General features: G+C 37.3%; 2 protein-coding genes across 6 annotated transcripts in view; one reads left to right on the forward strand and one right to left on the reverse strand.

Moving 5' to 3' along the window:
- The window catches only part of Asb3 (ankyrin repeat and SOCS box containing 3), a 124,809-nt gene that overhangs the window by 98,174 nt on the left and 11,026 nt on the right, over window positions 1-15,609 (reverse strand). The window contains exons 1-2 of one of the 3 annotated variants that reach the window (XM_059275118.1): window positions 7,540-7,630; window positions 1,823-2,031 (exon numbers count right to left, since the gene is read on the reverse strand). In XM_059275118.1, coding sequence (XP_059131101.1) covers window positions 1,823-2,018 — 196 coding nt within the window. In that variant the 5' untranslated portion in view covers window positions 2,019-2,031; window positions 7,540-7,630. Of the gene's footprint in view, window positions 1-1,822; window positions 2,032-5,701; window positions 6,077-7,539; window positions 7,631-15,609 lie in introns of those variants that run through there. The other 2 variants (XM_059275115.1, XM_059275117.1) reach the window with 2 other exon arrangements.
- Window positions 6,238-14,143, forward strand: Chac2 (ChaC glutathione specific gamma-glutamylcyclotransferase 2). Of its 3 annotated transcripts, none has more exons than XM_059275121.1 (3): window positions 6,244-6,490; window positions 11,760-11,795; window positions 13,348-14,143. In XM_059275121.1, exons 1-3 carry the CDS (start codon window positions 6,356-6,358, stop codon window positions 13,729-13,731), a joined length of 555 nt encoding a protein of 184 aa, XP_059131104.1. In that variant the 5' UTR covers window positions 6,244-6,355; the 3' UTR covers window positions 13,732-14,143. The 3 variants fall into 3 exon arrangements, with proteins under 3 accessions (XP_059131105.1, XP_059131104.1, XP_059131106.1); XM_059275123.1 differs by having other exon boundaries at window positions 6,418-6,490; window positions 11,760-11,800; XM_059275122.1 differs by lacking the exon at window positions 11,760-11,795 and having other exon boundaries at window positions 6,238-6,490.

A 15,609-nucleotide genomic window follows, 5' to 3' on the forward strand; every position in this document is an offset into this window, starting at 1 on the left:
AGTGTCCATAGTCCTGATCAGTATTTAATAAAGTTTACTTCAAATTTGGCTCAAGAAGTGTGGTAATGGTCTTTTCTAGCCCAGTGGGATTAACAATAGTATAATATGTATGACCTCTAATAGCAGATAAATAACGTAAATCAAGCATTTGGCACATGAAGTGGACCACTGCACTCCATCACCAGTAGTTATCCTTCATCCTTGTCTCTCCAGCACAGACCTTTCACTCAGTGGAGTGCTGGTTATACTTCATAGGCTGTCCCTGGAGAAAGAAGCCAGGCTAGCAGCACTGGCTGCTGCTAAATATAGTTCAAGCTTTCAGCATTCCTTATGCAAAGTTATGAAAATATGTGCAATATCACTTTCCATTCTGCTCCTGCTTTATTTTCTCAAAAATGAAACAATTCTGCTCATTGGGGTTTTTTTGTTTTGTTTTGTTTTTTTAATCCATTTCTTATCTATCTCCCCTAACAATACAAGCACTATAAAGGCAGGTACTCTGATCCATGCTGTACTACATATATAAAGCCCAAGTAATAGGAAAATTTCTCAAAAGTAAGGACAATGAAAAGTGTTACAAAAAAAGATTAGGGGCTGCAGAGATGGCTCAGTGGTTAAAAGAATTTACTGCTCTCGAAGAGGACCCAGGGTTTGGTTTCCATCACCAACACTGTGGCTTACAACCATCTCTGACTCCAGTTCCAGACCCTATTAAGATCAATCCACGTGAATCTATTTAATAAGTAATAGGAATTTATTAAGATATAAATTGAAGAAATACACTCATGAACACAGAACAGAGTAGACAGCTGAAGTCTGATCTGACTGGGAGCAAATCTACCTTTCAGGCAGCAGGGAGAAGGGACACGTGACCCTTCTCTGTTTCCTTTTAAGAGGTCACAACAGCAAGAAGCACCGCCTGCTTTGGGCCCTACAGCTCAAGGTCATGGGCAGAGCAAATACCACTACATAGGGGAACCTCCTCTTCTGACCATCAAGGGCACCAGGCATGCATGTGGTATGCATACATACAAATAGGCAGAACACTCATATATATATAAATGAATAAATATTTTCATTTTTGAAAAGACTAGTCCAAACAGAACACTAGCAGCACTATCCCTGTTGTTTTATTTCATTTTCCAGACAAAAGAAATAATACGTATTATGAGTAATTTTCAAATGCTGAAATTAAAACAACAAACTACCCTACAACACTCAGCATAATTAATAAAAATAAAAGGGCTAGGCATGGTAGTATATGCCTCTAATCCTAGCACTCAGGAGGAACAGGCAAGCAGATCTCTGAGTTCCAGGCCAGCCTACTCTATATAATGAATTTCAAGTTAGCCAGGGTTATATCGTAAGGCCCTGTCTCAAAGGGAAAAAAAAATCAAAAATAAACAAAAGGGCCAGTGACATGGCTTAGAGGGGAAGGACACTTGCTGCCAAGGCTGATGACCTAAATTTAATCTCCAGAACCCACATGATAGAAGGGGAGAACTAACTTCCTCAAGTTATCCTCTGACCTCCATACCATAGTACATGCTACATGCATGCCTCACAAACACAAATTAAATAAATATGTAAGTAAATAAATGTAAAGTAAGTAAATAAAGTACAAACACTTCCATATAAAGGACAATATTCATAGATGTCTAGATGGAACACCATCCAAGGCAGAAATCTCATCATCCTTAATAGGAGAGGTACTTATTTTAGGATTATAGAAAAGGAAACAAATGCTATCATTTATTACCATCTTTTTATTTTACTATTTTAGCTTACATACCCAGTCTCCCATACCTTGCATTTACTTTACCTGTATGAATTAACATCTGCAAACATTCTACAGAGTTGTGATAAGCTGCTTCATGAATTGGCATCCATCCCCTGTTATCAGCAACATCCACACTTCGACCTTTTTTGAGCAGTTTCCGTAAAATTTTAACATTGCCTGCTCTGGCAGCAAGTCCAACTGTAGAGCACGTGCCTGAGTAAGCCTCTGTAAAATCCATCCTTTTGATCAGTCTACAAAGCAAGGCAGAAAGATAATACTAGTCAGTAAAACAACACTAAACTAGAAATCAGCACATCACAGTCTAGCATCTCATATGAGAAAAATAGGAGAAACTGTCATGCCACACACAGCCTCTGCTATAGTCCAACCCAAATGTCTCTCATGTCATTTCCTAGCAATATTATTTAAATGACCGAGGTAGGTTTTACTTTCGGTCTTTCTCCCTCCGGGAATATCTGTCAGATCTTTCCTGTGGACTACCTATTCACACCACACCAAAACACAGAGACTCTACTACTAATGACCACTTGTGAATCCCATTTTACTACCCTCTGTAGGAAATAATTAAACCCGAAAAGGTCTTTAAAACAAAAAGAAAGGAATGAACAGTGTTTATTCATTAAAACAAGAATAAGTAAGGAACCTCATTTTCCTACTCTTGTTGGTCCTTTCCAGAAGTGGATAAACACTTGGGAGCTCAATCCTTCAAAGTGTCCGAATGAATACAACAAAGCCAACAAACAATAGCCAGATACACAGCCCAGCCTTTGTACACAAGTATCACTGCCTTCATCATAATCACCTCCCTTCAAAGCTCATTTCATTTCATGTTCTCTGGTGTTCAAAGTCCCACATAGATCTCAGTATATGACTCTCACAAACTATTAGCATATATATGTTGGGCTAAGATTCAGGATTCTCAGGCAAACAGTTATCTCCTAAGAAGTAACCTTCTCAGTACTATTCCTATCCCACTTTTGATTTTTCCTAACGGTCCTTGGGAGAGGAGGCTTGTCGGAAAATGCCAATGTATCTAGTCCAATACTGATGAAAACTTTCTAGAACCATATTTTAAGTAATTTATCCAAAAATGGTTTGAAGAAAGAGGTTAAAAACAAGCAGAAAACAGTCTCAACAGTAAATTTAAACTTATGTATGGTCACCTTTAAAATAAAACTGTAACAGTAGAAGTTGATTCTATAACAAGCCGAACAGCCAATGTCATCTACAAATTAATTTAATCTAACTGGGTGAAAAGTCCATTACAGTAAGTGAAGATATTTATTAACAAACATTCTATCATTCAATTAGCAGTTATTTTTTAAGCACCAGCTAAAAATGATCAGCAATGAGAACCATATACTCGTAAAGATCCTATCTCAAATTGTTTACAGTTTCATAGGAATGATAAATATATGTGGTCCAACACAGAAAATGTAAAGTATCATCAGAGTAGAACAGATTGAAAGCCATATAAATTAAAGAAGAATTTGTGTCCACTTGGTGAGGGATTTGAGCTGTGCCATACTTAACAGCGAAGATTTCAAAATGAGACAACGGGCAGAAGAGCATTCCTAGACAGAATTGGAAAGGCATAAACTAAAAAGGAGGTGCATAGCCAAGGGAAAGGGACAATGAGTAAGAAAAACATGTCATGTTCGAAGAAGGAGTAGAGAATCAAAAAAGAGTAGAAAAATAAGATTACAGAGGTAGCTTAAGGCCAAACTTGAGGATACTGAATGCTAATCTATGCTTTTCTGAACCGTACTAACTTCTTGACAAAATAATTGCATGTAAAAGAAAATAACACTGATAATTTATAAGTGTGTTCATTTAAATAAAAGAAAACAAATTTCTATCCTGAAAACACACACACAAATCAACTTTTAAAATATTTAAAGAACAGAATTTGAATAAAAATAGGTAGGTATGATACCCTGTCCAACATTTACTGGTTTCTCTCTTGGCTACAGTGTTAATCAATTCAGGATAACATATCATAACCTGAAAAACATAACAGAACTTAGTAACGTCTCTGAGCTTCTTAAAGGAAAAACAAGTCCAAGAAAAATCTGCTATAAGAGCAGCAGCCTTCCTTTCTATCTCTAACAGCAGCTAGTTGACATGTATTTATATGTATTTATAAGACACATCCATTCACAACATCGACCTACGCTTTAGTGACTCCAGAACATTTTTAAGATAATTAAGGAAATTTGGATATAGGATATTTGATGATGCAATTTTTAATAATTGTCTTATATTTTTAAAGATGAGTGTAGGAATATTTAGTAGTAAAAAGTGATATAACACGAAACAGAGCAGCGGCAGAGGCAGACAGAGCGGTGGCAGAGATGCAGTCGTAATAAAGACCAGAAACTGTGCTATTACACGCTGAGGAGTTAGTGAAAACAAGGAGAATAAGACCTGTAACAGGGACGTCTTTAACCCCAGCACCAGGGGAAGGAGCCATCTCCGTGAGACGTGACCAGAACAGATCCGAACACTCAGTCTGAGGCCAACCCAGGGCCCAGCTGCTGATCCTGTGAAACCCAACAACTTGGAAGTGTTGGTGAGATTACCCTACTAAATAATCTGCTCAGCTGAGACACATTCAGGAGAGGTATGTAAGAAAAATAACAGCAAAGAGGTTAAGAAAAATAACTATGCCAGGCATTGTGAAATCACCACTTAGAAAAATTATGAAAAGGCCCTGATTATTCTTAAGTTGGTCTTTTCTTTGCAGCAGCTTCTTATGACTGCTTTTCAAGACATATTCTCTAAACCTGGGTGCATTAGTATTCTCCTCTAATAATGCTAAAGATCAGAAACAGAAATCCTCACGAATGGGCAATCATTAAGGTTTCTACTCTTACACACCCCTAGATAGAACCAATGAGGAATAGCACTAATGAACAGACTATAGTATTTCTTAAGATGCTTGACTTCATGGAGAGATTCATGAAACACATTTCTCTCCAGTAAAATGCACATCCAAGCCAAATTTTCTAGTTTCAGTTACTGGCTCCTCAGCTTCTTTCAAAACCCTGCATGAGTTCAGTGTTAAGAACCTTTGCCTGAAATATATGTTTTAAAAATCCCTACAAATTGAGAGAATTGTTTTGTTTCCTTACTATTTCAGCCACTGTAACAACATTTATGGCAACATTAGCTTGCTTTTCAGTGAGATGCCAATCAAAGACATAAAACAAAACTCATTTTGGTCTTTGGGGGCAGGGTGTGAGAGTGTGTGTGTGTCACTTAATTTTCAATATTTGAGCAATTCAAATACATATAATCTTAATTAATTAATAGAAGATTAATTAATACACTATAATCTTAAGAATATTAAGAACAGGGGCTGGAGAGATTGCTCTGAGTTTAAAAGCACTGGCTGCTCTTCCAGAGGTTCTGAGTTCAATTTGAAGCCACCACATGGTGGCTCACAACCATCTAGAATGAGATATGGCAGGCATACATGTAGGCAGAACACTGTATACATGATAAATAAATAAGTCTTTAAAAAAAATATATAAAGAACACAGCCCAAAGGAAGACTTAAGAAACCAGGTTTCCCAATAGTCATCTGTGATTCTACAGATTTTCCTATTAGTGTTTTTAACTAAATATTAAGATGCCCTGCCATAGCTCTGCAAGAATAAAGCTACTTGGAGGGGAAGGCAATGAAAAAAACTTAGGAGTTAAGGAAATCCAGGAGAAACAATACATTTGAAACTAAATATAAGGACTCTCCTCAACAATCCAAGTGTTCAGTAAAGAATATATATCATCCTCCAAGTTTCCCATTAACAAACAAAACAATACCCATTCATTTGAGAAAGGGACTCTACACAGTACTGTGAAAACTGTAAAAGAAAAAAAAATGCTGTAAAAACTAACCTTCTTCTCTGAGATGCAGAAAACATTAAGTATGAACACAACTGTTCTTGGCAGTTTAAATACGTAAGCAGCTTCCACTAGAATCTAGTTGCTCTTTCACGGGCATAAAACTACTGTTATACAACTTCTGCTTCTATGTGAAAGGCAAACGACAGAGGATTTTTTTCAAGGTCACTATAAGTATTACACTTCCGGGTTCTGCTACTCTGGCAACTGTTACATGTGGGCAGCTAGCCAATTTTCAAAACACAACAAAATGCCTACGTGCCAACTGTGGCGCCTGTATGTGTGTCTTTTAAGACAGCACCAGCCAGGAGTCCTACCTTTTCTCCTTTCCCCACTCTCTGCTAGGGGAAAAAACAGGGGGGAGGGGGCTGCTCCAACCTCAGGGTCACTAATCTCTGAAGAGTTGTGGTTAATGTAGTTCCCCCCGCACCCCCGCCCCACTCTGTCCGGCATCTCGATTTTCCCAGGCTGAAGAAAGATCTGTGGGCCCATAGAAGCTCTGAAAAGGTTCCCGAGGACCACAACCCCAGTGTGCTTTGCGCCTCACAGCAGGTGTGGCCAGCGCGCCTGCGCCACTTTGAGCAGCCAGTTATTCGCGTCAGCAGCAGTCCTGTTCTGTCGCCGGGGTACCGGTCAGGGTTCAAAAAGATGTGGGTGTTTGGTTACGGGTCCCTCATCTGGAAAGTAGACTTCCCCTACCAGGACAAGCTGGTTGGTTACATCACGAACTACAGCCGGCGCTTCTGGCAAGGCAGCACTGACCACCGCGGGGTTCCCGGCAAGGTAAGGAGCCAGCCGCATGCCCAGCTACCGGGAGGGATAACTCTCTCAGCAACATCCTGGGCCACCTACCCTCGCCTCTCTCCAGAGCATGGACACCCTGAGGTCAGTTCAGAAGTCCATGGTTAGTTTCTTAGGCACAATGCAAGGGCACTGGCACACAAACTCGCACGAGGCTGAAGTGGCCAGGCAGCCCCCTTGTCTTGGCAACCTCTGTCTCACCACAAAAATTAATAAAGATTAATTTTCATGTCACCGCATAATGTGTAAATTTGTTGATATGTCTACATTATGCCAGGTTTTTACTTGTTTGAATTTACATGTGCCTGTAAATTTCTAGGGTTTATCCCTGCAATGTTTTAGTTTAAAGACACCTAAGAACATAAAAGAATTAATTTCCAAGATTATTTCCGATTATTTTGTGCTTATTGGTGATTATTTTGATTGGGAGGTATAAGCAAAGTTATGTAAGGTCTGCAGTTTGTTATGAATAATCAATGCAAAATCTACATTACTTTAATGGTTCCTTCTCCATAGTTCTCTTGGATGATTAATGTGAAATACAAATCGTCTGATCTATTTTTCAGTTGGTCATATAAGGCATTCACCTCAATATGGGTTCAGAGAATTAAAAGCAGCTCACTGCTTATCAAACCAACTTTGCATTGGCTGCAAAACAACTAATCTGTGAAATAAAAAATAAAACAAGTATGAAGTAACTAGTAACTTGTTTGATTAACTTCTAACCTTTAGAGGACTACATTTTGAATGCTACTGTGTTCTCTAAAATATTCTTAAAATTCGCCTACCCTACTGGTCTGTAATCCCAAAGAGGATCACAAGTTTAAGACTTGCCTGGACCTCAAACTCAGAAATTTAAAAGGGACTGAAGCAATAGCTTAGTAGCCTAGCACATGTAAGGCCCTGAGTTCAATTCCCAGCACCATTTTAAAAAATATTCTAAAGCACAATACTCTGAAATGCTGAAAGCCAGCTATCAGAAGAGATTCTTGGAAGGGAAAAGATCAAGGTTCTGAAATATTTGTACCTACCCAAAAGATACAGGCTTGAAATCTTGAAAAGCATCTGAGTTAGACCCATTCTAACCCGAGTTTGTCAATTAAGAATTAAGGTAGACTTTCTTGGCCTATTGAAACCCAAACAGAAGGCAAATATTTATTTACAGGCAAACAGAAACATCATAACCAAAGAATTTTCAAGAATATTATAAAACAATATTCAAGACATTAAAGAATTAAACCAAAGAAAATGCCTTTGGGTATCAATTTTGATATATAAAAACCTTAAGGTAGGTTTTCATTTTAATGACCAAGCATTAAGCAATCATATTTATGGTTTTAACTGCATATTTTACTACCTAGGCTCAACCAAAATATATGTTTCTTACAAAACACATTAAGATATATGTATTGCCAGGCAGACTGCTGGTAAGAAATTGTCTAATCAATATACTAGTTCTTTAAAAGTCCATGTTTTTATGCTCTACGTATCACTTTAAAAAGTAAGGCTAGAGGTCAAGCATAGTGCTGCATGCCTTTAATTCCAGCACTTGGGAGGCAGAAGCAAGTGGTTCTCTGTGAGGTCAATGCCAGCGTGGTCTACATAGTGAGTTCCAGGACAGCCAGAGCTACATAGTAAGACCTTGTCTTGGGAGTGAGGGGTAAGGGGTGTCCATCAGTCTTTTTAATAAACAAGGCCAGTGATGTGGTTCATCAAGTAAAGGACAGAACTGACTCTTACAAGATGTCCTCTGACCTCTATACACAAGCTGTGTGTGGCACAGTGCTCACACATAAAGTAAATAAATGTTAAAAAAAAGAAAAAAAAGAAAGAAAGAGGAGAAGAGATCTATAAAAGCCACTATTTCTTTGTGCTTAAACTTACTGAGACTTAGGAAAGGAAAGCTAGGGCAGGGAACTGCATTGGCTAACAGTTTTACACCTTTCATTAAAAGAAAAAAAAATCCATCCTAGAAAATTAAAGGAAATATTTAGTATAAATATATTCCAAGTACAGTATTATGTTAAAGAACTAGGCAAAACATCATAATTTTTATTTACATTTATCTAAATGTTAACCATCTGGACAAGAATACAAATGGCAACAGAACTATTCAGCAACTTGGAATGGCTCAGGTATTACACAGGACATAAGCTGTGTCTTATAAGAAGGCGGATACACAGATGTAAGGTTTACTTCCACATAATGCAGCAGAGAAAACAGTATGTTGAATTTCTTCCTAAGTTTTTGTTTGTTTGTTTGTTTTTAGAGACAGTCTCACTGCATAGCCTGGAAGTCACTAGGTAGATCAAGCTGACCTCAAACTCAAAAGAGATTCAACTTCCTTGGCCTCTAAGAGGGCTGAGATTAAAGGCCTGTGCCACCATACCTGGTTCCTAAATTTACTTAAGTATATACTTATCATAAAACTGATTGTTTCTCAACAAAGTAAAGATTTGACTTAAAGAGATTGTCTCCAAAATATAATATATTATAACTGCAAAACAGGAAACTTGTTTTATTTTGTTTGATACAGAATCTTATATAGCCCAGGCTGGCTTTGAATTCGCTATATAGCAAACATGACCATGAATTCTGAGACTCCTGCCTCCACCTCCCAAATCCTCTAAGTACAAGTATATACCACTACACCACTCATATAAATATAAATAAAATATTTTCATTTTTAAAAGACTAGTCCAAATAGAACACTCGTAGCACTATCCCTGTTATTTTATTTTCTTCTCCAGACAAAAGGAAGAATATATATTATGAGTAATTTTCAAATGCTGAAATTAAAACAGCAAACTACCCTACATCACCCAGCACATCTGTAAACATGTACTAAATCCTTAACTTTTCTAGATTAAAAGCATTCCTTGCTGGGCGGTGGTGACGCACGCCTTTAATCCCAGTACTCGGGAGGCAGAGGCAGGCGGATCTCTGTTGAGTTTGAGACCAGCCTGGGCTACAAAGTGAGTTCCAGGAAAGGCACAAAGCTACACAGAGAAACTCTGTCTCAAAAAAACAAACAAACAAAAAAAAAAAGCATTCCTTATTACCCAATAAAAACACCAGTTGTGACTTATTAATAAAACATCTTCAAATCATATTCAGCTTGAAAGACCTCCTCGTCTTAACCACATATGGTGATGCACAGTTGTAATCACTAAACTGAGGAGGCTGAGGCAAGAAGACTGCCACTTTGGGGTCAGCCTGGGTGACACAGCTATCCTTTCTTGTCTCAAAAATGAAGACAGGAAAGGAGGGGGCAACTTGTAGCTCAGTTAATGCAGATTCCTAGTGCCACATAAACTGGGATGTGGAACCTCACTCCTATATTCAGGATAGAAGCAGGGAGATCAGAAGTTAGTCCTAGATCATCCTCAGCTACATAGTGAATACCAGGCTAGCCTGAGCTACACAAGACCTTGTCTTAAAAATATAAAGTAAGGAAAGACCCCTTTATTCAGTTTCATTGCTCCCTTAACAAAGAAGGCATTTAAAACTTAACACTGTTTTTCAAATGTTCAAAGATGTGACTGTCTGTAGAGTTATAAATAAGAGTTCTAAGTAAGTCAGTACAACTTGAGGGGAAAGGTGGAAAAGAATGGGGTTTGTAGTTTAACAAACCACTTTTGGTTTTATTCTATAGAATAACACAGCCTTAAAAGATTTAAAGCCAAAAAGCTGTTCTTGGCTCTCAATGGAATCGGAGTAAGCAAAATCAAGAGACAGGCAGAGAAATCTCTAAAGAGATGACTGAATGATAGAAAAGAACCAAACTGTGGTGAAGAGATGGCTCTGAGGTTAAGAGCTCATAGTGTTCTTACAGAGAACCCAAATTCAGTTCCCAGCACCCACAATGGGCAGCATACAACTGCCTGTAACAGAGGCTACAAGAGGGATCTGATGACTTCTGGCCTCATAGGCACACTCCCAAACACAGGCACAGACATATAATTTTTAAAATATTTACTATTTACAGTGGGGAGTAGTATACATACACATAATTTTAAAAGACAAAACTATCAAGAATTAGATGAGCTGGCCAGAAGAGAAGTTCTGCTGGAATGCAGAACTTGTCACCCTGACTGCAAGCATTTCTCATTCTGCATTCCATTTCTTCTTCCTTCCATTGTAATTATTGTACATTTTACCAATCTGATATTCCCAAAATACTTCTTCCATCATGTCAATAACCTGCTACCTAAGTGCTGCAGTTTCAGTTTCTAATTTCTCCCACATTTCCGTGGCTTCCTGTTTCCACTGTTCCACTAACTTCAATTCTGCATTTTTATTTATTTATTTATTTTAAAGCTCAAGGCCCAAGATAGGCAAGTATTTACTTTTGCTACCAACATTATGAGCTCTCCATTCCCTAAAATCTGCTCTCTGGCTTTACAAATCTGACTCTATGTCATCTTTCTGAATCATCTCTTACATGGGATGCCACAAGCAGCAGTCTGGTAAGGCTGAGACAGAAAGTTCACCAGGAATTGAAGGCAAGCCTGGCTACATAGTGAGTTCCAGGACAGCCTGGGTTACAGACTGAAAACTATCTCAAAAGAATAACTGATTAATTCAAGTTTAATTAATTAAAATGCACTTAGGGTGGTATAGTCCTGCCAGATAGTCTGTCTCATATAAGAACAGTTAGAAAAAAAATAGACCAATTCTAAGCCAGGCATGGTGGTGCATACCTATAATCATAGCACTTTAAAGGAAGAAGCAGGAAAAACAGTTCAAACCAAGCCTTAGCTACATAGCAAGTTTGAAGCCAATCTGGGCTATATGAGACTTTGTCTCAAAAATAAATAGACAAAAACAATGCCGATTCTAGTATTAGCCACTCAATGAGTCCATGTGACATTCATTTATGAAGGTATAAAAACACTACCTTGAAGCATCCTTTAGCATAAATACAAAGGTAAAGGCACCTCATAGACACAGGTGAAAATCACTCATTCATACATACCTGAGACCCAAGTATAGCCTAGTAGTGGTTCTGAAAGCATGAACCAATAGTTTCACTAAGCATACTATTACAAATACCTGTTATCAGGCTCCAGACCTACAGAGTCAGATCTTGTAGGGGTGTGGCCCAGCAATGCTTTAATCTATTCCCTAAGTAAAGTGCTTCTTACGACAGATATAGTAAAACTTTATTCTATGTCAAGTTGCTAATGCTTAGTTATTTAATGAACTTTAATTCAGAAAAAAAAAATATTTTCTACCTTTTTCAAAACAGCCTGGAAGAGTTGTGACTCTTGTTGAAGATCCTGGGGTATGGTATGCTTATTTTTTACATAGTCTTAAATAAAATGTTAGCTTTCTGTGTTTTAATAACCAGTGAAATTTTATTGTTCATCATAGAAAATTTGAATTAAACTAAGTCTAGAACTCTTTTCTGTATTTGCTTTCTGGTTTTTGTTTGGTTGGTTGAGGGGGTTGGTTATTTGTTTGTTTGGTTTTATTTTTTGGTTTTGGTTTTTTGTTTGTTTAGTTTTTTGTGGGGGAGGTTTAGAGACAGGGTTTCTCTGTGTAGCCCTGGCTGTCCTGGAACTCACTTTGTAGACCAGGCTGGCCTTGAACTCAGAGATCTGCCTGCCTCTACCTTCTAAGTACTGGGATTAAAGGCATGTGCCACCACTGCTGGCTGCTTTTCTGTATTTGTTGTGAAGGGTTTTTTTTTGGTTTTGGTTTTGGTTTTGTTTTGGTTTTGGTTTTGTTTTTTAGTGTTTGTGGAAAATGAATCTAGAGAGAAAGTTACAATTAGAACACACGGTAACAACAAAATACAACCAAGTGATATGTTATCTCCTTTTTACAACTTTTCTAAGTGAGTTTGGTAAATGAGAATTTTGTGATCCTCTTTCATAATAATCGGGTCAGGCTCCCCACAGCAAGATCATGACTAAGAATTAAATAGAATCTTTATAGCTCTCTTGAACTTTGCCTGGAATCTAGTATTTTTTCAACAAAAAACTAAAAACTTCTTACTGATTTTATAAACAGTACTTATGATTTTTAAACGAGTTTGAAGCACTCAAAACTTTAATGGACAGTGCCCAGTTTCTTTAAACTTGGGAAGAAAATTATACAAAACAAAACTCAAGCAGCACCAAGAGTGCCACCTGCCTATAATCAACGAGGCAGAAGGATCACAAGTTCAAGGCCAGCCTTGTTCAAAAAGCTAGTCCTGATCTGAAAAAAAAATTTTTTTTTGGTTTGTTCGAGACAGGGTTTCTCCGTGTAGTTTTGGTGCCTGTCCTGGATCTTGCTCTGTAGACCAGGCTGGCCTCAAACTCACAGAGATCTGCCTGGCTCGGCCTCCCAAGTGCTGGGACTAAAGGTGTGCACCACCACCGCCTGGCTCCTTATCTGAAAATTAAAAAATAAAAATAAAAACTGCTAGAAGCATTAAGTATAGTCTGGATTACAGAACGCTTCCAGCAATTTATAGTGGGAGAGGCATCTAAAAGTACCTTATACTCTAACCAGCAACTGTAACTCCTAAACAACAAATGGCACTTTCCTTCCACAGAATTTCCTAATGACCAGCAAACACTTGATATTAGCTTAAAAATAATACCTAATATAAAAATTTGATGGAAGAGACCTATCATTCTGTGCTTGATACAAATCAATTACTTATTCAGAATAAAGGTTTTAAATGCTGTTTTCCTTAATTGTTTACTCTCTACCCCTTTGAGGCACTTGGAAACAAAACTGCATTGACTTCCATGACTACAAAATATCCTAGGTCATAACGTATCTTCAACTACTTTGATAGCCTTATAAATACAAAACAGTGTATTCTTTTCATTTTTCAACAGGGCAGTGTATGGGGTGTTGCTTACAAACTACCAGTAGGAAAAGAAGAGGAAGTAAAAACATACCTTGACTTCAGAGAGAAAGGAGGCTACAGAACTACAACAGTCATTTTTTATCCAAAAGATCCCACAAGAAAACCATTCAGTGTTTTGCTCTACATTGGAACGTGTGACAATCCTAACTACCTTGGTCCTGCACCTCTGGAAGACATTGCTGAGCAGATTTTTAATGCAGCTGGCCCAAGTGGAAGAAATACAGAATATCTTTTTGAGCTTGCAGATTCTATTAGGAAACTTGTGCCAGAAGATGCAGATGAGCATCTCTTCTCTTTGGAAAAATTAGTAAAGGAACGTTTAGAGGGAAAATACAACCTCAGTAGCACATAGTCACCAACTCCTCCAAACAGGCAGAGCTTTTAATCTTCAGAGAATAACTTCAGTACAAAACAGCAGTATGTTTTGGACATTCTTACTTGAAGATCTTACTATTTAATGTTGTAATTGGAATGTCATCTAAATTTACTGTTTATTTACAAGTTTCCTAAAACATATTCAGAAGATTTACATACAGAGAAAGAAAGAGTTCAAGTTATACAAGTAATTTCCTAACTAAATGACATATGAACATTTGTTCACTAGAAATACAGTTCTGAATTCACTTCCTGTTTTTATCAGAGTAACAATGGTTTATAGTATATATGCTTAAAATAATGTTATTAGAAATATATGGTAATAGAGAAGGTTCCAGCACTGATTGTTAATTTCCTTGTTATTTCGGATTAAATGAAAGTCAAATTTAGGCCAAAGAAATTGAGTTTTTTAATATAAAATTTCCTTGGAGTTATAATGTGCTATCTTTGCCTTTTGGGGGAAAAGGCATTTTATTACAAAGAAAAACTCTAGCACAGATTATATAAATCACATCACTAATCATTTATTTTGTATTTATCTCATAATGAGACTGGAAAAAAAGCTTTCCCAATAGTTACCAATAATGAAAAAGGTGTTTAAAACAGATTTTACAATTATAATTTCTCAAAGAAGTATCATTTCCTGATTATATTATGTATATTTTTTTCTTTCTTACATCTTGTCACCTAAATAAGAGCATCAACTATTTATGTGGCTACTTAATAAGGAAGCTATAAAATTAGCCTTGTTTTAAGATAATTAGGTGATTTCTTTAATATAAGGTCTCTCTAGAATCAACACTGAAAGACTTTCAGTTTCATGTTAAGTCTCATATGAGGTTTATTAAGAACTCATCAGATACCCAGTGTGATGGCTCACACCTATTATCCCAGCACTGGAGAGGTTAAAAAAAAGACTACCCGGAGTTCAAGGCAAGCCTAGATTTCAGAGTCAGACCCTGTTTCAAAAGAATAAACCAAGCACACTGGCTCACACCTGTAACCCAATAACCCAATACTCTGGAAGCTTAAGTAGGAGAATACACAAGAGTTCTGGGCCAGCCTGGGCTACAGAGGGAGACCTTGTCTCAAAAAAAAGCAAACAAAACTTCTCAACTAATACAGAAATATTTCACATGACAAAAATACAGTAGAAAGTTGTCCTTTCTTCTTTTTCTGTTAACTACAGAAGGTTACTAGCATTTATTATTATTTATTATTATCTAATAATGTGATATACATATCCAATACTACAGAAGTTTAATAGCATTTATTATTATCTAATAATGTTATATGCAGCTTACATAGGGAAACATATTCTCAGTTTTTAAGAATTGCTCTAAGCCTGTTTCTATAATCATTTGCAGTCATTTACAAACCTAACAAATGCAGAAATCTAGGTCTCTCTGAAGCACAAAATACTATATTGTATCTAAAAATACAGGACCTAGCTTTTTTACTACCCAGCATCTTTTCCCCAGAAGATAAAGAGATTAACATGTTTATATAAAGATATTCAAGTTAATTTTGACAGCTCTGTTCCCACCAATATAATGACAAGATTGACAAGCTGCTTCAACCCAAAATCACAGGTCAATTCAATTACCATTTTACAAACAAATCAATTAGGTTACAAAATATCAAGAGGAATTAACTCTGGGATTTCAATTTGTGCCTTTCTAGGCTTTCAGTTAGAAATTAAGCTAAGCCAAGCAGTGGTGGCATATACCTTTAATCCTAGCACTGGTGGGGGAGGGGTTAGGGAGGGGAGAGCAGAGCAGATGGATCCGATTTCAAGGCCAGCCTAGTCTACAGAGCACTTAGTGCCAGGGCAGCCAGGGCTACACAGAGAAAC

This window comes from Peromyscus eremicus, chromosome 10 (genome assembly GCF_949786415.1).
Source record: "Peromyscus eremicus chromosome 10, PerEre_H2_v1, whole genome shotgun sequence".
NCBI lineage: Eukaryota > Metazoa > Chordata > Mammalia > Rodentia > Cricetidae > Peromyscus > Peromyscus eremicus.

Coding starts and splice junctions, on each gene's coding strand:
- Chac2 (XM_059275121.1), top strand. CDS start 6,356: ATGTGGGTGTTTGGTTACGGGTCCCTCATCTGGAAAGTAGACTTCCCC. Junction 6,491..11,759: donor ACCGCGGGGTTCCCGGCAAG/GTAAGGAGCCAG, acceptor TTTTCAAAACAG/CCTGGAAGAGTTGTGACTCT. Junction 11,796..13,347: donor CTCTTGTTGAAGATCCTGGG/GTATGGTATGCT, acceptor ATTTTTCAACAG/GGCAGTGTATGGGGTGTTGC.